Below are 23,966 nucleotides of genomic sequence, written 5' to 3'. Positions count from 1 at the left end.
TTTAACATAGAGTACCCGACAACAACAAAAAATGTCAGTATCCATCATGTCACTCAGAATGCCATATCTCAACAGTGCACGTGTGGAAACATTGGTTCCTTCGACCTCACAGCAGAGGGCTGAAAGGGAGCACCAATTGAACCAGTGCTCAGATTACTAAAATGTTCATCACAGGGACAGATGGAAATTACACGAACCACAAATAAGGAGAGGAAAGCGGAGAACAAGGATAATACCACCCTGTCAATATGTGACAAATTTATAGAGCTTGTAAATTGTTTGGAAACCCAGCACAGAGCATTAAGGATATAGGAATATGGGAAATTAAACTCAGCAACAAAAGAGAAAATAAAGAAATGAGCTGTGACAAAGAAATAATGTTCTACAATTTGAACCATTCTTTTTCATACTATATTTTTGCAGACAGAAGAATAACTTACAACTCCAACGAAAGGAAATGTGCCATTTTTTTTTGAAGGAAAACAGTAAAGAGGTGCTAGTGCAAAGAAAGAGCAAGCAGCAAAAAAGGTCAGTTTCCATCATGTCCCTCAGATGCCATATCTCAACAGTGTACGTGATTATATTGGCCCCTTCAACCTCACAGCAGAATACTGAAGAGGGAGCACCAATTGAATGAGTGCTCAGATTACTAAAATGCTCATCACAGGGACAGATGGAAACTACATGTAAAGATGCTATTCCTATTTCAATCAAGCTGCACAGTGTCGGAGAAACTTTCATACAGCATTAAGGTTAAACCAATATGGGAGATGAAATCAGTAAGTTTGAAGAAAATAGTAAAAAATATATGAGAAAGAAACAATGCTCTATCTCACCAAACATGTTTCGAACCCTTACAGCTAGTTCTTTAACTAACTTCTGAATGTGCACACAACTTTATTTTTATAGAAAAACTAAACGTCGAGTTTAAATATCAGTTGGTTGATGTCATAAGCAACAGCAACTAGTTGGCCAGTCCACACAACCAGTTACTGTCCTTCACCTGATGCACCTGATGCTGCCGCTCTATCTTGAAGAAACATCTGTCTGTCCTCTTTCATCTTATTCACGATCTCGAGTACCTTTGGGTTATGGAAACGGTCCCTAACATACTTCTTTTCCTCTGCCTGTATTTCTTTGATAGCGCTTGGATATGGATTTGGAGGTGGTGGCTTTCCTTCTCTGCGTGCAATTTGTTTCAGTTCCTTGTATGCTAGCTTCTTTGCTTTTTTCTCTGCTCCATACTCCATCTGGCAAAGGATGTTAGTCATGCAAGGAGTTATAACTCTATACCTTGAGATTTGGACAGAGCAGGACCAATAATTGGATTACTGCTCCATCAGAGAAACAAAGGATATATTTTAGAAGAGGAAAATTACATCTGCTACAGCCATTGCATCATCTTCATTGACTCCCTGTTCTTTCAACTCTAAGACACGCCAAGCAAAAACTCTTGCTGGCGGTGGATCAAACCCGCTTATCCTGAAAGCATTGGCTAGCTATTAAATTTTGTGTACAGTATGACACAAAAAGTGGGGAAAGACAATATCTGGGAGTGAAACAGAAGGGCAATGTTGACACCATCAACAGTCAGAAAAAGGAGTTGCTAGTCTGTACATGTACAATTGTACCTCCTTCAAACAAAAGCTTTTTTCGACTAATGCATCATTATGTAGTTGTATTAATCAGTTCAAAGGAAAAATAAGTCAAGCATCAAGTATCAAAATAACTACTCCCTCCGTTCAGAAATAGGTGGCGTGGTCTTAGTTCAAATTGCATGGTTTTAGTTCAAATTTGAAATGATTCCTCATTAACCTCTCAAAAGGAAATTGTAAACAAAATGGAAGAAAGGCCAAACACATTCACATCCTCAATTCTGGAACCTTATCAAACTTGTATACTTTACAGTCATGATTGTAATGATAGATATAACAAGAAAATTACTTTATTGCATCATGGTAGAGTGAATCAGGATGCCTTCTGAAGAACCTCTTGACATAGACATCCTCTGGCAGTTCTATCTTCTCGATTTTACCATCAGTTCTAGGGAATGTGACTGGAGGTGCCCTAATAAAAAAGCAACATGTGTTTCAAAGAAAAAACAAGCAACATGAATATAATGTAGAGAGAATTAGCGCATAGAAGAATAGGACAAACATCTTCAGTTCACAAACATTCAAGTTACAGCAAATGGCAATTAAACCCAATTAGACAAACTTAATGCAGGAACCCTTCAGCCACAAATATCTTCTGCCTTCCCCAGATAGGAGATTTGATCAAGATCATGAAGGAAGAAAACAATACGGCCAAGGAAACCCGTTCACCTAACTATTGAATGGAGCACATCGATAAATAGCGCCAAGATAAATAAATCATAGACCAGGTGGATGATGTAAACCCCCTATGGCACTGCATAGTGTGATCAGTTCACAAATGTGCCAGATGAAAAGGTAGGGCAGAGTTCGTTCTGTTTCACACAAACCACTCACAGCTAATGATCAACGTAAAAAATGTGGGATATTTGGATCGAACATAACTCAAACAAGATTAGACAGATTTAACATTTTGGTGTGAAGTTTGAAGCTTGCCTAGGAAATGTATGCGCGTTTGCCACACAGTGCACATAAATAAACTGTAAAAAACATGTTAGTCTGGTTGAAAAGCAAAACAGAGCACAGTTCGCTCTAGCAAATGGGACTACATTGATTTACAATAATTCTGCATTCTTTCATCTAATATAAGTAACCATGAAAATCAAATGATAAAGGAAATGCAATCATCTATATGGATTGTAAGAGCGTAAATCAGAATATCGAGCCACCGACAGATGATGTTGTGGACAATACCAAATCTAGTTTTACCAACTATAGTGATCATCAACCGTATATGGAGGACAAATGCGATGAGTAGATCACCAAGGTTGGATCTCTCATTTCCACAGAATTCATCGCGCCAACATCAAACGGCCGGAGCAAAAACATAGCGGAAGTGGAGAGGCGGAGCTAGGGATCGAGAGGGTACTGACTGCTCCATGGCCTTGAGCCAGGCAGGGGCGGGCTTGGCCAGCCCCTTCACCAGTTTCCGCGTCTTCGTCAGCAGGTCGCCTCGCATGTACGACATCTCGTCTCCACAACCGGTGGGCGCGGTGGCCGCCGCCGCCGCTGCAGCCGCAAGTGGGAGGAAATGCCGGCGAGATGGTGGCGGGATCGTTTTCCTTCTCGCCTTCGTGTCTAGGTCAAGAAGACCACCTAAATGGGCCGGGCCTGGGACGAATGGTCCGAACTTCATTCACGCGGAAGACGAATGGGCCCAAATGAGCCCAGGTTTAGTTTATTCTTTCACTGCCCCTCTCTGGCTCTGGAATTTTCTAGAACCCTAGCACGATTCCCAAAACCCAAAGCTCCTCCTCATCCTCTTCCATGGCGATGGCGTCCGCGCTCCCGCTCCTCCTCGTGCCCCGCCCCATCGTCTCTCCGAGACCCGCTGCAGCGGGCCGCTTCCTTTCCCTCTCCGCTCCCCTGTCCACCGCCGCTCCCGCCCCTGCCCCCGTCGAGCCCCTGAAGGGCGGCGGCCGCCTCGCGCGGCTCCAGACTCTCCACGCAGCCTCCTGCTGCAACTCCGCCCCCGCAGCAGCATCTGGAGGAGTGGAGGCGGCCCGGGCGAAGGGCTTGCAGCTCGTGGCCTGGTGATTCCGCTGGACCTCTTCTTCATTCCTTGGGAATTTTCCCGTGTGGGTTCTGATGCTTCGGTAAAATACTGACACTGGGTTTGTTGAAATGGCCGCGACAGGTACCTTCTGTCTCTTGACAAGCATCCGGTGGCGACCAAGGCTGTCACTTCTGCTGTGCTGACTCTGGCCGGGGACCTCATCTGCCAGGTTCGTCGATGCCAACGCTCTTGTTTGCTGCCTTAGAGTGTGGTATTATGCAATGCAGCATGGGTTCGGTAGTGGTTAGTTGGTTAATTGCCGAGCCATGGTTTCAAGATGCGACCTCTTGTTCAGTTCTGTTTGCAGCTTCTAGCATTAGTGAATGATTACCCCACCATTGACAATTCTTCAGGAACTAGATCAGTCAATTTAATATTGCACAAGAAAAGAGTTTGAATGTTAAACATGCTGAATGCAATCTTATTGAAATGAATTTAGTCACAAGCAAAATTGTGCAGGTAAAATCAGGGTGGAAGAGTGTATTTATGCATGCACCACCTCGGTCGGGGTTTATTGGGCCTCCTCGTATTTTGAGCCAAACTTTGACCATATGTAAAATTAACAAAATACAAATTATATGACATAAAAATTATATTGCTTGATTTGTATTTGAAAGAGGTTTCCTATGGTATAATTTTTGTAACATACGATTTACATTTTATTAGTTAAATTTATGGTCAAACTTTAGCCCAAAATAAAGAGGGCCTAATAAACCCGGACGGAGGTAGTCGTAATGTAGTCTGGTAATGGCAAGCTGGAACTATTATTCATTCAAGAATGGACCGGTATCGTGATTTTGCCATATGTCTTGTATTGTAAATTATCTACATGCTTGTCTTCTATTCCATTTATGTAGTTAAGTGCAGATGTAGTTTAGCAGTAAAGAGAAAACCCAAACTTTGTGCTGCGTGATGCATGCTTGTGTAAATCTGATCATGCACGAGCACCATCCCTTCTTAGTTTTGATGTGAAATTTAGGACGAGCAGGTGTGTAATTGACAATCCTTTGTCTACTTTTTCTTTTGTTGAAGCTTGTAATTGATAAAGTGCCAGAGCTAGACCTGAAGAGAACATTTGTGTTCACGTTATTGGGACTTGTCCTGGTGGGGCCAACGTTGCATTTCTGGTAATCTTGTGTTGTCTATTCTGCAGAAATTATGGTGATCAGCAGTTAGTGTCTGGTCTTGTTTGATTGATAATTTGCCTCCATATGCAGGTACTTGTATTTGAGTAAATTAGTGACGATCAGCGGGACATCTGGTGTCATTTCTCGCCTGTTACTTGACCAGGTTTTCATCATTTCCTTCATATCCTGTTTTACCTTCTTGAGTTGTTTTTATGTCCATTGCATACCTGTTTGACATGTTAATTTTTAATTGTCTCCTTGCCCAGTTCATCTTCTCTCCTGTTTTCATTGGTGTCTTCATGAGCTTACTCGTAACCTTGGAGGGAAAGCCATCTCTTGTAGTGCCAAAGCTTAAGCAGGTGAAAAGGATATCAACCCTCTCAAAACCCTTCCCTGACACTGTGTATGTGCCATTTACTGATGAAGAACATTTACAACTATTACAGGAGTGGTTCTCTTCATTGATCGCGAATTGGCAATTGTGGATACCGTTCCAGTTTTTTAATTTCTATTTTGTCCCACAGAAGCTCCAGGTCCAAAAAAGTTGCACATTTCGACAGTCTTTACTACAATGTTCAGTATATGTGAAATGAATTAACTTAGCTATTTTCTGCCCCTTTATATAGTTTTGGCATGCTCTAAGTATTGCTCTCACCTAACTGCTGCCCTTTTTTTACAGGTTCTTGCTGCTAATTTTGTAGCCCTTGCATGGAACGTGATTTTGTCATATAAAGCTCATAAGAAGGTTATCGCGGAGTAGTCAAATAGGTAATCTTCAAATCTATATCTGTACATGTAACAGTCCTGCCTATAGTTCTTCAGTCCTCTTGCATGGATTTTGTTATCAAACAGTTTTTCATTTTTTTTATATATACGGAATATCATCACATAGTAACAAAAGTGCGCTTTGTCTGCCTACTATTTCCAGTTAGCATAGCGCCTTTTATCAATAACTGTGCAACAAGCAAATATTTCCTGAAACAAACTACTTTGACAACAGAAATTAGCCATGGCAGATATGAAATTTCTGTGGTAATTTTCATGGGAGAGACTTCTCCAAGAACATATCTTCGACGGTGTCTTTCCTGATCACTATATGTGGTGACACTGCAATTCAATGCACTTTTGAGTTGAGGTGGCCATCTGTTATGATATCCAAGACTTTACTGCTTTGTTGTGAGCTAGCCGAGAATTTATTGCATGGGAGTTTCACAGACCCTAGTATGACAGACTTTTTCTTATCGGTTACTTAATCTGTTGGGTCAAGTCAGATGATGCCTCATGCCGATGTGGTTGAAACAATTGCATTTGTGGTCTTGCATTACTTGAGTTTTCCTTTTCCCTTTCTTTCCTTTTGACTGGTAATGTGTTGTGCACCAGTCAGTATCTTAGACTTAATTTCTGCCAGCCCTGAAAGCTACCTTGTGGACTTGTTGTAGAATGATTGTGACTTGATCTTCACAAAGTCAGACCTCTCAGCTTCAATAAAACTTTTGCTATTTAACATGATGCTGACTGGTGCTAAAGGTGCCTTTTGTTCTTTTGTACCTTGTGGCTGAGTTTAGAGGCAAAACACAAGTGAGTAAATGAAACAGAGCATCTATTCGAAACACTGTCCTTTTGACTTGTAAGTTTGGCATTGGAGTATGACTCGCATTTTAAGCTGGTAACATTGGCGTGTGGTGCTGAAGTTCTTCTTGTGCAGAGTTTAGATATTTCTGTGCTTGGTGCTCCATCGCTTCTGCGCCGTTGATTAGCTTGTGCTTCTTACCTGATCTTTTTGCTGACCCCTCACTTGTTTCAGGTGAGAGAGTAGACTCTAGGGCGGGGTATCTAAGCCGGTTGCAACATGTGGCGATGTAAGGCTGGAAGAATAAACCTATTATCAGTTATCCTGGCGTCTCGTCTGTGTTACCCAACCGATGAAACGCCTGCCTAGTATTGTAAATTAACGTCCATCTTGTCTGTCGAGTGCAGCCCGCGATGCCAGTTAATCATGCGTTGTACAATCTGTATAACCGTTTGTGATGGGAGGTTGTTCTTGGTTTCCGAAGAATTACATAATGTAAAATTCTGGGGTTCCTAGCAAATCAAAACTCAGGCCCCGGGGGTGTTATTGGCATGATGGTGTCGCAGTTGATGGCCGATTCGCTGGCGGCCGATGCCGTAGAGTTGAAAAAGCTGCGGTGGTTGGGTGTTCCGACGGCGCACGTCGCTTCACGGTGCTTCTTTGTCTCTGCTTCACTGATCCATCTATCCGTCTGACTGAGCTTCACGGTGCTTCTTTGTCTCTGCTTCACTGACCCATCTATCCGTCTGACTAGACATGGTCCTGAGTCTGCTTCACTGTCCGTAGGAACTCCGACCAAGGCTCCTGTGGCTGTGAATAACCGCATGACAGCCTCTCGAGCAGCTAACTTTGACTGAATAGTTCTAAACCCCAGGTGAAGAAGAAGATGTTGAAAAGAAATGGCCTGTTAATGGAGTTTTGATTTAGTTGAGGTTTTGACAAGATTTCATTTTATTTGATTGAGTTAATGCAGGACGTGAGGAATGTGTGTGTGTGAGGAGACGGGGGCGAAGACGAATGTACAATGATTTTTTTTTTCTTTTTTGAGGATGAATGTACAATGATTAATAGTAGAGATATGATAATGCACACTTGTTCGTATTGTAAAAGGAATCTTAGAGCAATTCCAACGATTCCCCTAAATTTTAGGGGAAGTTTACTAAGAGAAACTTTTGTCAGATCCTGTAAATTATTCCCCTAAATTTTGTGTTTTTTTTTAACTTTTCCATTAAACAAGTCTAGGACCCGCAAGTCAGTGACACGGGCAAGTTGTGGTACGACGGGGAGCAGCGAGGCGGTGCGGTAGCGCAACGGGGCTGCGGCATGGAGTCGGGGTGGAGCGGGCGGCGTATGACGGCGTGGTGTGGCGGCATACGACGGCGAGCTACGGCAGTCCGGCGAGTGAGGCTTGAAGTTTCATACGGCCGCCAAAAGTTAAGGAAGAATATCATCGAAAACCAACATTCAAAGAAAACTTCGTGAAAAGCATGTTTGAAAGTTTCGAAAAAAAATCTGAATAAAATGTCGAATGCTAAGAGGATGATGTTCTATTATCTTGTGAAATTTCAAGTAAAAACACATTACGGGATGCGAGCTATGAAAAAGACAAATTCAGCAATGAATAGTAAATGTTACCGGTCGACACTATTCAATGTTGATTTTATCTTTTTTATAACTCACATTTCGTAATGTGTTTGAACTTGAAATTTTGCATGGCAATGGAAGCAAAACTTGTTCTAAACCAAGGAAAGTTGAAGTTAAGTTTACAGGATCCTGTAAATTTATTTCACATTTACGGGATCGGTTAGAGAATTCTTTTGGCCACTTTCTTTAAGGTAGTTTTTTTTTTTTTGAGGATCAGGTAGTTCTTTTAGATACAGTGTCTGTTGGATGCTCGTACAAGTTCCCGATTAACTCCTTGTGTCCTCAATAGTGTATCCGAGGCTCACTTTGTCCTGTGAAAATGCCAACACGGCTTTAGCACCCCCAGTTTGAAGAACCAGTAGGGCTGTGTACTGGGTAGCAAAGCGTACGTCCACTTTAATCGCAAAGAGCACGGCTTCATAAACATCATCACAGTTGTACTTGAAACAAACTGTCAGTTTGAAGAACCACCGGTAGGGCTGTGTACCCAGAGAAGCTAAGCTACTGACGTGGCCGTTGCGCAACGCTTGCGTCATTGGCAACTGGGGCCGAACATAACAGGAACAGGCGGCCGGCCGGCGGCCGGCAGGTTGGTCGTGAGGAAGCACGTGTGTGGGGAGGGTGCCAAAGTCCGACGAAAACAGTTTTCAGTCCTTTTCTCCGACTGTCGATAGTATCACGGGCAGCATAGGCACATGGATGCGAGACGAAGAGTCAACCGCGTGGCCGGGCCGGCCGGCAGCCAGCACAGGGCTCAACGCCGACCAGCTCTGCTGCCCTGTCTGTGTCCAGCATGTGCGCAGTGTATCTGTACTCTCATCAGAGGCGCCAGTTGTGAGTTCCGACGACCGTACATGAATTCTCTTCTCTATTGATAAAACGTATCTTCTTCTCTTTCCCTTTTGTTTTTGGTATTGTTTCAGGCCAGACAAGGGGCGGCGACATGAAAGTGACTGTTTTGAGCATAAGTTGTGGGAAATATTAGCATTTTTTTACTAATCTAATTCATGAGTATACAAAAAACATGATAAATACGGTATGCATCTCATACCAATAACTAAGCATGTAAGCATGTACAGTACATAGAACTGAAACATCTATGAACAACATATATACGGTCAACACATGAACGAGCAAATAGGGGATGAACGAGTCATACACTCCAGTTGGCCAGGCCAACGCGGCGGCGCCGGCTGCGGCGGCAGCCTCGACATCGGCCAAGGCCTTCTTCTTGGCGGCTTTGTCGTCAGCCATGCGGTCGATGCAGGGGAAGTAGTGGAAGCAGAGGCGGACGGAGACGGGGACGAATCGAGAGCAATCACGTCGAGACGCTCACCAAAAAACTTATTGTCGTTCTTCCAGGCAGGATCTCGAACGACAGGTTCCGGAGGCACATGCTCTCCCGACCAACCGTGCACACGATCGTCGGAATGGGATCGCCGGAAGCAGGCCCGTCAACGAGGGCGTGCGAAATGAGCGATCACACTGGGCCCCCGATCAATGAAAAAATAAGAGAAACCCTGGTTCGTACACCTGATCTGCGAGTGCCCGATGTAAATGGTTCAGCTGCAAAACGCCCCACGCGCCGAGAAACCAGGAATTTGGGTGCCTGCGTGGGCCCCATTTTACGTCGAGTCCAAGAGAGAGTCAAAGCGTCGCACTACCCTAATCCAACAATTTACCCGATTGCCTCGCGCCGCCTAGAAACAAAAATGCTAGACGTACAAACACATACAGGGTTTTACAGACTCTTTTTATCTATCAATCAATCACAAACTTATCCCCTGATTTTTAGGAGGATGAGCCGGCTCCACAAACTTTTGACCAATCACAAACACACAAATTAATCCTTCCCTGTAAAACCCTGCAGTTATTTGTACGTGTAGCATTGCTCGCCTAGAAAACCAATTAACCACGGTCCAATGGATCTGCGGCGAACCATTGTCGATGGCGGCCCCGAGGAAGAAAGAGATCTTGCCCTGAAATCTAGCGTCGTACATCATGATGGTGGAGCTGTACTCTTCTTCCATGATGGTATCCAGCTTTGCCGGCGGCCGCGGTGGCACTGCCCTGCCGGATCCAGAGGTAGGCTGCTGCCAAGTGCCAAGGAACAGCCTCGCGGAATATCTCCTCCCTCTTGCGCGAGCAGGACGACCTCTGGCCAGCGTTGTGTAACAGTTCGCCGCCGACATGGCCTCGTTCACACAGGCGTAAGTCCATGATCGTAGTTTGGTAGTAGGTACTCCTACTAGTACATGGATTACTTTTATTGTTAGTATTCCACGCTAAGCCTAAACTAGGATGTGGTCTTGTTTTTCAGTTTCAGAATTATTTCCGCATTATGGCGTCTCTATGATATTACTAGTTACAAAAACACTAGATATTTTCATCAATTTATCCTATACTTTAGCTCGTCGAGCCGTTGTACTAAATAAATATATTTAAAAAACACTAGATATTTTTATAAATTTTGATGTTGCTTATCCGTAGAATATTACTATCGATTTAGTACAATCTATTTTATTTTGCACTAATACTCGGTATATTTCTAAACATGCTCGAAATAAAACTAAGTTAAATAATTAAATGAAACTATAATGTTTCTATCAGGTCCTGAAATTTAGGGGTCCATTTTGTAATCGCACCGGGGCCTCAAATTTTCGAAGACGGCCCTGGCCGGAAGCAGCACAAAGAGAAAAACACAGTATATGACGGCTAGGGTTGCGCGAGAGGGAGGGAGTGAACTAAGCTAGGGTTCACTCCACTGGCTCGGCTCAGGCCCACGAGCGAGTCCGCGAACAGCCCACAATCCAATGTTTCGGACAGTGACACTTCCGTAACCGACTCGTTAATTAATCCATAATTAGTAACCATTTTTTACACCGGTAAAAATAAGGCTCAGCTCGGCTCATTCCCGCAACCCGCGGCGCGCGTCGTACAGTTCTTATTCCCAAGCACCTAACAGCAAATTATTGAGCAAACCTTATGAAAGGGTCTCACTTTTTTTACTGTAGCAGTATTATACTAAACTTCACATCAGTTGCCGTGCACCTTAGGCTTTAGAGATTAATCAATGATTATTGTCTTATACCGGCCTAAGCTCATCTATAATCCAACATAAGTGCTAGCCGATTCGCAGGTTAGGGTAGATTATTGAAGCCGAGGGCTGATGTACGCACGTCTCAGTCGGATTTGGCTTCATCTCGACGTGTCGTAGGGTCTAAGTAGCATTACATGCCCCCCCCTGCTTTATAATTATTGGCTGCTTTGGCGCACTAATCACTCAGCTGGTTAATTGCGCTGAATGCACTAAGCACCCAACGAGAGACAGTTGATCTTGACCCGACCAGAAGAGAATATGGTTGGTGAAGAAGCGACGGGTTTGGGAGTAGTAAAAGAGAGAAGAAAATCCATGTCCTTGATTGTGAATTCTGCTCCTAGAGCAAGAGAATATCTACGATGAAACTGAAACCCGTCCAGAGAGACACAGTACGAGTCAATCACAACATAATAGGAATAATTAAGCTCAGATTAACAACAAGACGAACACATATATGGTAGCCATTTGCCAACAATGAAGCTCCGGTCACAGCCAGAAGAAAGAAGCACCATGCATATGTGCGCAGAGAGGGTGGGTTCAGAGAAGATCCCACGACTCTAAGGTCGGGAAACCACAGCTGCTGCTGCCGCCGCTAGTGCTGTCCAGCGGTAGCGACCCGTCGCGAGACGTCGGCGGTGGCATCGCAATCGCATCCGTCCGCGCGGTGGACGGCCTCGCCCTGCACCCGCCGAGCAGGAACGCCGACGTGTCCAGCGTCGGCAGCAGCAGCGCCCCGCCGGCCGACGAAGGAGCTGCGTGGGCGGCGAGCGCGGGGAGGAGGGGCTCCCCCTCCGTCGGCTGCTGGGCCAGCGGGAGGAGGAGTTCGTCGGCGCCCGTGACCTGGTGCACCATGCGGCGGAACTCCGCGGGGTCGGCGCTGATGTAGGTCGTGGGCAGCCGCCGCGACGGGCGCGGCCGCCGCCTGGCGACGCGGCGCGCGGGTCTGTGCTGCTGCTGCGCCGCCGGCGCGTGCGCGGCGGCGGGGAGGGATGCGAGATCCTCGTAGCGCAACGGGTGGCCGCGTTGGGCCGTCAGCAGTTGCTGCCATGGTGACGCCGTGGACGACGATGCGTAGGCGGAGGAGTCCATGTGCTGCATGGCGGTGAGCATCATGCGTCTGTGATGTGAGAGCTAGCTAGGCTGCGTTTGCTTGCTGTTAGCTGCGGCCGTGGCTTGAACTGAGAGGAAGAAGGGTCGCAGGATTGATATAGGGAGAGAAGAAGGATGGCGTGGGTGTGTGGACGGGCCGACGGGCTCGGTGGTCAGCGAGCGCGCTGACCTGTGGGTCCAGACTGTCAGGTACACCCCGTGTCTGCGGTTTCTGTCTCTGTATACGTGGCATTGAGAAGGGAAGGCATGGGGTTGTTCAGATGATCGCCGATGCACGAATCAGTATGTAACCGGCGGCGAACTTGAGTTGATGCCTTCATGGTGTGTTGGGAACAGCTTGGGCGTTCGTTTGCTGACGATAATCTCACTAACGAAATATCAAAATGAACAAGGTGAAAGCTGAATAAAACTGTTGCTTATTGATGATTTGGTGCGGCATACAAAGTATATAAGAGGGTACAAACCGACTTGGGGTAGGGGTACAAAACTGACTTGGACTAGAAGTCGTATACCATAATGACTACTCTAACATCCCCCCGCAGTATCAACGGCAGGCTCGACGACGTTGAGACTGAAACAGATATCTTGAAATGGCTTAGTAGGCAGTGCCTTGGTGAAAATGTCAGCAAACTGAGCCGTAGAGGGAACATGAAGCACCCGAACCTGACCAAGAGCAACCTTTTCACGAACAAAATGAATATCAATCTCAATATGCTTTGTGCGTCGGTGTTGAACTGGATTGCTGGTCATGTAGACTGCTGATATGTTGTCACAGTAGACAATAGTGGCCTGCTCAATAGGCCTGTGTAGCTCGGAGAGTAACTGCCGAATCCAGATTGTATCTGCAACGGCATGTGCCACAGCGCGATACTCAGCCTCGGCCGACGAACGTGAGACTGTAACCTGTCTTTTCGAAGACCAAGAAATCAAATTGTTACCAAGAAAAACACAAAAACCGGAAGTGGACCTTCGAGTGTCAGGACAACCAGCCCAGTCTGCATCAGAGTATGCGGTAAGCGAGTTTGGAGAAGAATTATTGAGGTGGAGACCATGATTGAGAGTTCCTTTTAAATACCGAAGAATGCGTTTAACATGATTATAGTGAGGAACCCGGGGATCATGCATATAGAGACATGCTTGTTGAACAGCAAAAGAGATTTCAGGACGAGTAATGGTGAGATATTGGAGAGCACCTGTTAGGCTACGATAGAGAGTAGGATCGGAAAAGGGTTCACCGGTAGCCGAAAGTTTAAAACTAGTATCGACAGGAGTGCGAGATGATTGACAGTCAAGCATACCAGCACGATTAAGAAGATCAAGAATATACTGGCGTTGGGAAAGAAAAAGGCTGGAGGAATCTCGAACAACAGCAATGCCTAAGAAATGATGAAGGAGTCCTAGGTCAGTCATAGAAAATTCAGATCTAAGAAGAGAGACAATATGATCTAAGAACTTTTGAGAGGAGGCGGTAAGAATGATATCATCTACATAGAGAAGTAAATAGGCAGTGTCAGAAGTTTGATGATACACAAAAAGAGAGGTGTCGGAGAGAGATGGAGTGAAGCCTATTGTTTGAATGAAGGAGGAGAAGCGTTGAAACCAAGCTCGTGGGGCCTGTTTAAGACCGTAGAGAGATTTCTGAAGAAGACATACATGAGTTGGAAAGGATGGATTTTCAAAACCCAGAGGTTGCTGGCAGTAGACAGTTTCTTGAAGGGAACCATGGAGGAAAGCATTTTTAACATCAAGTTGGTGAATGGGCCATGAAGAGGAGACAACAACACTAAGAACGGTGCGAATGGTGCTAGGTTTAACAACAGGAGAGAAGGTTTCTTCGTAATCAATTCCTTGTTGCTGAGAAAAGCCACGACAAACCCACCTGGCTTTATATCGTGAGAGGCTCCCATCGGAGTGGAACTTTTGGCGAAAAATCCATTTGCCAGAAACAATATTTGTATTGGGAGGACGAGGAACAAGTTGCCAGGTGTTGTTTTGAAGTAAAGCATTATATTCTTCTTGCATGGCAGCGGCCCAATTGGGATCAAGTAGAGCAGTTTTGTAATTCTTTGGAAGAGAAGTGAGAGATACGGAGGTATGAAGGTTTAGGCGGTCTTGGGGTTGATGAAATCCTGATTTGGCCCTAGTACGCATGCGATGATCATTAATCGGGGCTGCTGTAGGAATAGCACGAGGGGGTAAGGTGGGTACTGGTGAGTCCGGCGCAGCGGAAGAGTCGGACGAAGGAGTAGGGCTGGGTGGTGGAGTGGGAGTAGGGGCCGGGGGTGTTGGGGAGGGAGCAGGGGTCGGGGGTGTTGGGGACGTCTCGGGTGGGGTGAGTGTATGGTTGGGATTGGCTATGGTGGGTGTTAATGGTGGTGGTGATAAGTTGTGTTCGGCAGGTAGGGGAGTATATAGTTGGAAAGGACGGGGAGAGGGGGTGTTTGCGGAGCTAGGGGTGTTGGATGGTGTAGTAGTGCGTTGTGAGAAAGGAAAATGTGCTCAGCAAACGTGACATGACGAGAGACATGAACGTGTCCGGTGTGAAGGTCGAGACAGCGATAGCCTTTGTGCTCGTCAGAGAAGCCGAGAAAAGCACATGGGATAGAGCGTGGTGACAATTTATTTGCAGAAGTGGCGTAGGCATTGGGAAAACAGAGACAGCCGAAAACACGAACCGCGGAGTAGTCGGGGTGGGAAAGAAAGAGGGAATAATAGGGAGTAGTGTTGGGTTTAGTTTTAGAAGGTCGAATATTTAGAAGGAAGGTGGCCATGTGTAGGGCTTCAGCCCAAAACTTGGGAGGCATAGATGATTGAATGAGGAGAGTGCGAACTATATCATTGAGGGTGCGAAGAGAGCGTTCTGCTTTACCATTTTGAGGGGAGGTGTAGGGACATGAGAACCTAAGCAGGATGCCATGTTGTAAGAAGAAAGTACGATTTTTAATGTTATCAAACTCGCGACCATTGTCACATTGGATAAAGCGAATTGGGAGGAAGAAGTGAACAGACACATAGCGTTGAAAATTAAGGAAAAGAGAATGGACCTCGGATTTGTTGCGTAGAGGAAAAGTCCAGACAAAGTGGGTGAAATCATCTAGGATAACAAGGTAGTATTTAAAACCCGAAACACTTGCAATGGGAGAGGTCCATAAATCACAATGTATTAATTCAAAGGGATAAGTGCTACAAGAACTAGAGGAACTAAAGGGAAGACGCACATGTTTGCCTAATTGACAAGACTCGCAAAACACAGAATTATGAGAGTCCCTATTACATGGTATGGTAAATTCACTAAGCATAGAAGCTAAGACGGCGGGGTTGGGATGGCCCAAGCGACGATGCCAGAGATCGACGGAGGCCAGCATGGATGTTGGAGGGGTGGCGGCAGGAACTCCATTAAGAGAATAAAGATCACCGGAGCTATTGAAGCGAGCGATCTCGGCCTTGGTCAGGTAATCCTTCACAGATAAACCAAAAGGGTCAAATTCAGCCGAAACTAGATTGTCGCAAGTAAATTGGCGAACAGAGATAAGATTTTTAATGAGGGCGGGTGCAACTAGAACATCGCGAAGTAAAAGAGGTTTGGTGGAAGAGGGAAGTTGAGCCTGACCAACACAATATATAGGAATAGATGATCCATCTCCAAGGATAATGGAAGGGAAAGGAGATTTAGTGCAAGAAGATAACCAATTACTAGATGCAGACATATGACTAGAGGCCCCTGAATCAAAGATCCAATCCGTACCTGAGTTTCCTTGTGCAGCAAAGTTATTCATGGCCTGGAGAAAGGCAGCTTGATCCCAGCTCGGCGTCGCAGGTGAGGGTGGCGTCGGAAGCAGTGCCGGCGGATACGATGGTGAAGGCAGTAGGGCCGGCTGGGGAGTGTAGTAGGCATTGGCCGGCTGTGGTGGGGGTGGCGTCGGGAGCAGGGCCGGCTGAGGTGTGTAGTAGGCGCCGCCGTCGGTGGTGTAATGACCATAAGGAGCATACGTCGGGGCGGCGTGATAGGCATTGGCCGGCTGTCGGGGGTTGAGAACCCCGGGAGCACCAGTAGGCGGCCGAAGGCCGGGTTGCCAGGCACCTGAGTATGCCGGCGGAGCACCGAGGGTGGACGGAGCGGACCAGGGCATGGGCCATGCTTGAACAAGCCCCGTCCAAGGATCATGAGGAGGCCGCCATGCAACCGCAGATGGAGCACTGGTGGGTGGTGCAGGACTCGGTGCTGGTGATGTCGTAGGCGGAACCGAACGAGTCGACGGCGGCCTGTAGATAGGGTTTTTGCCGCGGTAGTTCGGACTAGGACGCCAGCCTGGGGGCGGTTGAACAGATGACGATGCGGACGGCCCGGCGGCAGGAGCCGGCCTGGAAGGCGGCGCTGGTGTAGACGACAGAGGAGGACGAGCCGCAGCATGAAAGACCTTGGGGCGAGAGTCCTTGCGAGCTTGTGTTTCCGCCGCGAGTTGTAGCAAGGAACGAACTTCAGCGAAGGTAGGAGGGGGCCGTATCATCGGTATGAACGAGGCTTGCTTGTCAAAGTCTTCGCTGAGGCCGACGACGACGATATTGATTAGCTGTGAGTCGCTAACTGTATCGCCGAGTTCGCGGAGCTCATCACCAATGGTCTTAACGCGCTGGCAGAACAGGTTCACCGGGGCGTCTCCTTGCACCATATTGCGAAGCTCGGTGTGGAGAGCGTTTTTCCGAGCGTCGGTGTTGCTTTGGAAGAGCTGACGGAGGGAGTGCCAGATGTTGGCAGCGGTGGCGCCGTCGTGATCGAGCATGTTGAAGATCTCGGTGGTGATGCGGGTGTAGAACCACTGGACGATCGCGAGATCGTCTTTCAACCATTGTGGATCGTCGGGGCGGGGAAGACAGTTGGCGGCGATATGCGAGCGCAGGTTGCAGCGGCCGAGGTGGAGATCGAAGAGATGTCTCCAATGGTAGTAGTTGTGGGCGGCGAGATCAAGAACTATGGGGATGTAGGGGCTGACATCGGAGATTGTGTCAGCAAGAGATATTGGTGCGGCGAGGATGGGTGCAGGGTAGTTTTGTGGAGCTATGGTGAGGGCCGAGAGAGAAGCGGCCGCGGCGTTGGCAGCCTTGGCGATGAGTGCGGCCCGGCGCTCGAAGTAGCCGGGCGGCGGCGGCGGCGGTGGCGTTGGCGGAGCCATACCCTAAACCCTGGAACCGGTATCTGATACCATGAAAGCTGAATAAAACTGTTGCTTATTGATAATTTGGTGCGGCATATAAGAGTATATAAGAGGGTACAAATCGACTTGAGGTAGGGGTACAAAACTGACTTGGATTAGAAGTCGTATACCATAATGACTACTCTAACACGAGGTACTACTCCATGATAACGGGATGTGATATCTTCCCGTTGTTGATCAAGTTTCCATTTTTTTTGCCGGGTGTTGATCAAGTTCCCATGATGACAAGTGTTGTGTGCACGATACAACAACTTTTTATATCAATTTTCAAAGATTGATTTCGAACGGGAGTGCGGTCTGTGAGTTAGGAAGAGAAGGATTGCATGCATCGATGATTTTATTGATCGTGCACAAGGCACATATATAGATATAAGGGGTATATCTATTGTCTTGTCTTCCAAAATACATACAAGTTACAAGAGGAGAGAGACATGACAGGTGTAATATACAAAACCCAGACCTATATACGTACATGCAAAGTGTGCATGTTCAACACCCCTCGCGGTCGCGAATCAACCTGTGGTTGAGATGGTTAGGTGGACAGTGGTATCCCCAACCCACCAGGGTTCAAATCCTGATGCTCGCATTATTCCTGGATTTATTTCTGGATTTTCGGCGATGCGCTTTCAGTGGGAGGAGACGTTCCCGTCGATGACGAGGCGCCTATGGTGGCTTCGTAAATCTCAAGATGATATGCCGGCTCAGTCTTTCGGAGGTGCTCATAGGGGTAGGGTGTACGTGTGTGCGTTCATAGGGGTGAGTGTATGCGCGTATATATGAGCGCTTGTGTCTGTACTGATGCTAAAAAAAACACCCTCGCGGTCGAAGCATCGTCAAAGACGCAGAGACTGGACCAAACATTAGTGAAAAAAGCCTAGCCATGACGTGTCAAGAACATCCTTGCTGTCGTATATGCCCAACGCCACCAATATGGCGTCACTGAAAACATTTAGTGGTGGCGTTGGCGGACATGTCTGCAATATTTTAATACTGATGGCGTGCCACCTAACTAACGCCAGCAATATATTGGGTTAGTTATGCCATTTATTATGCACCAACGCCAGCAATTTGTATTTTTTTGTAATAAAAAAATATACCCGACTATTAGTACATGTGCAGCCATTTAAACTTCTAGTGGTAACTGCAAATCCACAAAGAGTAGTGATCAACTAGCTAGCTAGCTACAAGCAAAAGTGATCCGCTAGCTACAAACAAAAGTGATCCGCTAGCTAACTACCTACATATATGCATGCATTACATGTCTCGATAAAGAATGATCTTCATTTCACGCAACTTGTTCTGTTGCTCTGTCCCTCCTTTCTGTAATAGACTTTGAGGGTCTTCAGTTCCACCCTCTCGGCCTACAGGAGCGTTATCTCCTTCTTGAGAGAACCGATCGCGGTGACCATTTTGTCCTTCTTTTTTTCGATAAAGGGCGATTTTATTATCTCAAAATGTAGCATCAAACGGATACAAAGAATTATGAGTAACGCTCGGCCTCTGTTGGGGAACGTAGTAATTTCAAAAAAATTCCTACGCACACGCAAGATCATGGTGATGCATAGCAACGAGAGGGGAGAGTGTTGTCCACGTACCCTCGTAGACCGAAAGCGGAAGCGTTAACACAACGCGGTTGATGTAGTCGTACGTCTTCACGATCCGACCGATCAAGTACCGAACGTACGACACCTCCGAGTTCAGCACACGTTCAGCTCGATGACGTCCCTCGAACTCCGATCCAGCCGAGTGTTGAGGGAGAGTTTCGTCCGCACGACGGCGTGGTGACAATGTTGATGTTCTACCGACGCAGGGCTTCGCCTAAGCACCACTACGATATTATCGAGGTGTAATATGGTGGAGGGGGCACCGCACACGGCTAAGAGATCAATGATCAATTGTGTGTCTAGAGGTGCCCCCCTGCCCCCGTATATAAAGGAGCAAGGGGGGGTTCGGCCGGCCTAGAGGAGAGGCGCGCCAGGAGGAGCCCTACTCCTACCGGGAGTAGGACTCCTCCCCTTTTCCATGTTGGACTAGGAGAGAAAGGGGGAAGAGGTGGAGGGGAGGAAGGAAGGGGGGGCGCCGCCCCCTCTCCTTGTCCTATTCGGACTGGGGGGGAGGGGCGCGCGGCCCTGCCCTGGCCTCCTCTCCTCTCTTCCACCTAGGCCCACTAAGGCCCATTAAGTTACCGGGGGGGGGTCCGGTAACCTCCCGGTACTCCGGAAAAATCCCGATTTCACCCGGAACACTTCCGATGTCCAAACATAGGCTTCTGATATATCAATCTTTATGTCTCGGCCATTTCGAGACTCCTCGTCATGTCCGTGATCACATCCGGGACTCCGAACAACCTTCGGTACATCAAAACATATAAACTCATAATATAACTGTCATCGTAACGTTAAGCGTGCGGACCCTACGGGTTCGAGAACTATGTAGACATGACCGAGACACCTCTCCGGTCAATAACCAATAGCGGAACCTGGATGCTCATATTGGTTCCCACATATTCTACGAAGATCTTTATCGGTCAGACCGCATAACAACATACGTTGTTCCCTTTGTCATCGGTATGTTACTTGCCCGAGATTCGATCGTCGGTATCTCGATACCTAGTTCAATCTCGTTACCGGCAAGTCTCTTTACTCGTTCCGTAATAAATCATCCCGCAACTAACTCATTAGTCATAATGCTTGCAAGGCTTATAGTGATGTGTATTACTGAGTGGGCCCAGAGATACCTCTCTGACAATCGGAGTGACAAATCCTAATCTCGAAATACGCCAACCCAACAAGTACCTTTGGAGACACCTGTAGAGGACCTTTATAATCACCCAGTTACGTTGTGACGTTTGGTAGCACACAAAGTGTTCCTCCGGTAAACGGGAGTTGCATAATCTCATAGTCATAGGAACATGTATAAGTCATGAAGAAAGCAATAGCAACATACTAAACGATCGAGTGCTAAGCTAACGGAATGGGTCAAGTCAATCACATCATTCTCCTAATGATGTGATCCCGTTAATCAAATGACAACTCATGTCTATGGCCAGGAAACACAACCATCTTTGATCAACGAGCTAGTCAAGTAGAGGCATACTAGTGACACTCTGTTTGTCTATGTATTCACACATGTATTATATTTCCGGTTAATACAATTCTAGCATGAATAATAAACATTTATCATGATATAAGGAAATAAATAATAACTTTATTATTGCCTCTAGGGCATATTTCCTTTCAGTGTTTTCACGGAAAGAACTGGCTACCTCTCCCATATGTTCCAAAACTCGGTATGGTCCTACAAATCTCGGGGCTAACTTTCCCTTTACTCCAAAACGTTTAACTCCTCGCAGAGGCGACACACGGATATACGCTATGTCTCCGATTTCATAGACTACCTCCTTGCGTTTTGAGTCTACATAACTCTTCTTCCTGGACTGAGCTACCTTCAGTCTATCTCGAATCAGCTTAACCTTCCCTTCTGACTCTTTAATCAAACCCGGACCAAACAACTGAGTGTCTCCTACTTCATCCCACATCAACGGTTTTCTGCACCTCCTTCCATACAAAGCTTGAAAAGGTGCCATCTTCAAACTGGCTTGGTAACTATTGTTGTATGAGAACTCTGCATATGGAAAATTGTCATCCCAACTAGATCCATAATCTAGTGCACAAGCTCTCAACATGTCCTCCAGAATCTGATTGACTCTCTCGGTCTGTCCATCTGTCTGCGGATGAAAAGTTGTATTGAACTCTAGCTTGGTACCCAAAGTCTGATGCAGCTGGTGCCAGAACTTTGAAGTAAACTGTGTTCCTCTATCTGATACGATGGTCCTCGGAACTCCGTGCAGACATACGATCCTGGTCATATATATCTTGGCCAACCTCGCACTGTTGTAAGTGGTTTTCACTGGGATAAAGTGAGCTACTTTGGTCAAGCGATCCACTACTACCCAAATAGAATCATATCCCGATCGGGTCCTGGGCAATCCGGTGATGAAATCCATGCCAAGCTTGTCCCACTTCCATTCGAGTATCGGCATAGGCTGCAGTAATCCTGCTGGCTTCTGATGTTCTGCCTTCACTCTCTGACATACATCACATACGGATACATACTCGGCAATATCCTTCTTCATTCCCGTCCACCAGAAACGTTCCTTCAAATCCAAATACATCTTGGTGTTTCCGGGGTGTACCGAGTATGGCGAGTCATGAGCTTCCTGAAGTATCAACTTCCTGATCTCGGTATTATTGGGAACATATACATGGTCCTCAAACCACAAGGTGTCGTGCTCGTCCTCACGAAAATCCTTGGCTTTTCCTTTGCTCATTCTCTCCTTTATCTCTGCAATTTCTTTGTCATCCTTCTGAGCTTCTCGAATCTGTCCCAATAACGTTGACTGAACCTCCATTGCTGCAACAAAACCTCTAGGAACTATCTCCAAACGATGCTCCCTGAGATCCTCGGCTAACTCCCTTGGTAGTCCTCCGCTGACGAGCGTATTGGCATAACTCTTTCGACTCAAAGCATCTGCTACGACATTGGCCTTGCCTAGGTGATAGTGCAACTTCATATTGTAATCCTTTATGAGCTCCAACAATCTCCTTTGCCTGAGGTTCAACTCCTTCTGCGTGAAAATGTACTTCAAACTCTTATGATCTGTGTACACATCACAACGGTTTCCAATAAGGAAATGTCTCCAGGTCTTGAGCGCATGCACTATGGCTGCTAACTCCAAGTCATGCGTGGCATAATTCAACTCATGCGGTCGAAGCTGTCGTGAGCCATATGAAACAACCCTTCCGTCTTGCATAAGTACTCCTCCAAGTCCTAAGCGAGATGCGTCACAATACACTTGGAAATCCTTGTGTATATCCGGCAAAATCAGCACTGGGGCTGTAACCAAACGTTTCTTCAACTCCTGGAAACTTGCTTCACATTCTTCAGTCCAATGGAACTTGGTGTCCTTCTTCAACAATGCCGTCATGGGCTTCGCAATCTTGGAAAAATTCTCAATGAATCTCCGATAGTATCCCGCGAGTCCAAGAAAACTGCGGATCTCTCCAAGTGAGGTGGGTGCCAACCACTCAGTGACTGACTGAACCTTGGTAGGATCCACTGCTATACCTTCTCCTGATATAACATGTCCAAGACCAACTTCCTTCAACCAAAACTCACATTTGCTAAACCTGGCATATAACTGATGTTCCCTAAGCTTCTCAAGAACCAAACGCAAATGCTCCTTGTGTTCGTCTTCATTCTTCGAGTATACTAAAATATCATCAATGAACACCACTACAACTTATCCAAGAACTCCATGAACACCTTATTCATCATGCTCATAAAATAGGCAGGGGCGTTAGTCAACCCGAATGACATAACCGTATACTCATATAGCCCATACCTTGTGGTGAAAGCTGTCTTAGGTATATCTTGTTCTCGAATCTTCAGCTGGTGGTATCCTAATGGCAGGTCGATCTTCGAAAACACTTTAGCTCCTTGCAGCTGGTCAAACAGATCGTTGATCATCGGCAGTGGGTACTTGTTCTTGATTGTCACTTCATTCAATGCACGATAATCAACAACCATTCTTAATGATCCATCCTTCTTCTCAACCAAGAGCACCGGGGCTCCCCATGGCGACGAGCTTCGTCGAATGTAACCTTTCTCCAATAACTCCTTAATCTGCTTCTTAATCTCCTCCAGATCATTTGCGAGCATTCGGTATGGTCTCTTCGATATTGGTCCGGTGCCTGGCAATAGCTCTATCAAAAACTCAATATCTCGATCTGGCGGCATGCCTGGTAACTCCTCTGGAAATACATCTGGGTAATCCTTCACTACCGACACTTCCTCCTGAACAACTCTTGAGAGAGAATTTACTTGGTTTCTCCTCGGCGCATGCCTGGATACATACTTGATCCTTTTTCCCTCCGGGGTGGTGAGTAGAATAGACCTACTAGCACAGTCAATATTTCCTCCATACTTCGATAACCAATCCATTCCCAGTATCACATCCAATCCTTGTGACTCCAAAATTATTAGGTCTGAGGGGAAAACATGGCTACCAATGGTTAAGGGTATCCGATCGCACCATCGGCTGGCCATATACTCTGCACCTAGTGAGCTTACTAACAAGGGTGTCCTAAGGCCTACGGTGGGTAACTTAAACTTGTCCACAAATCCCCTTGAAATGTATGAATGCGATGCACTAGTATCAAATAAAACAAGAGCGGTAAATGACTTAACCAAAAACTTACCGATAACTGCATCAGGCTGCTCTTCAACCTCCTCCATGTTCACGTGGTTCACTTGTCCCCTGTTGAAAGGGTTGGGCTTCTTCCCAGTGCTTCCATTGCCATTTCCGTTCTTCAATTCCGGACAATCATTGGCGTAGTGCCCAGTCTTCCCGCACTTGAAACATGTAATGTGACTTTGATCCTTCTTGGCGGGTGTGGCTGGGTTAGAGCGGTTCTGATTGCTGCCTGCTCCAT

The 23,966-nt window shown here is 46.4% G+C and overlaps 3 protein-coding genes across 3 annotated transcripts; 1 reads left to right on the top strand and 2 right to left on the bottom strand.

The window, feature by feature from the left end:
• Positions 1-780: 780 nt before the first annotated feature.
• On the bottom strand, positions 781-3,261 carry LOC123120437 (uncharacterized). The gene is made up of 4 exons (XM_044540432.1): positions 3,026-3,261; positions 1,945-2,067; positions 1,380-1,482; positions 781-1,250 (listed from the first exon to the last, which is right to left on the bottom strand). Exons 1-4 carry the CDS (start codon positions 3,118-3,120, stop codon positions 990-992), a joined length of 582 nt encoding a protein of 193 aa, XP_044396367.1. The 5' UTR covers positions 3,121-3,261; the 3' UTR covers positions 781-989.
• Positions 3,262-3,355: 94 nt separating this feature from the next.
• On the top strand, positions 3,356-6,957 carry LOC123120436 (protein sym-1). Its single transcript, XM_044540431.1, has 8 exons — positions 3,356-3,685; positions 3,790-3,877; positions 4,741-4,835; positions 4,926-4,998; positions 5,102-5,194; positions 5,282-5,368; positions 5,515-5,603; positions 6,640-6,957. Exons 1-7 carry the CDS (start codon positions 3,420-3,422, stop codon positions 5,593-5,595), a joined length of 783 nt encoding a protein of 260 aa, XP_044396366.1. The 5' UTR covers positions 3,356-3,419; the 3' UTR covers positions 5,596-5,603; positions 6,640-6,957.
• A 4,588-nt stretch (positions 6,958-11,545) lies between these two features.
• Positions 11,546-12,314, bottom strand: LOC123124605 (calmodulin-binding protein 25). Its single transcript, XM_044545192.1, has one exon. The coding sequence runs from the start codon at positions 12,260-12,262 to the stop codon at positions 11,687-11,689; it is 576 nt and encodes a 191-aa protein (XP_044401127.1). The 5' UTR covers positions 12,263-12,314; the 3' UTR covers positions 11,546-11,686.
• Between the last annotated feature and the right edge of the window lie 11,652 nt (positions 12,315-23,966).

This window comes from Triticum aestivum, chromosome 5D (genome assembly GCF_018294505.1).
Source record: "Triticum aestivum cultivar Chinese Spring chromosome 5D, IWGSC CS RefSeq v2.1, whole genome shotgun sequence".
In the NCBI taxonomy this organism is placed as follows: Eukaryota; Viridiplantae; Streptophyta; class Magnoliopsida; order Poales; family Poaceae; genus Triticum; species Triticum aestivum.
Note: the sequence above shows the minus strand (reverse complement) of the source record. Positions and strands in the feature narration are given on the sequence as shown.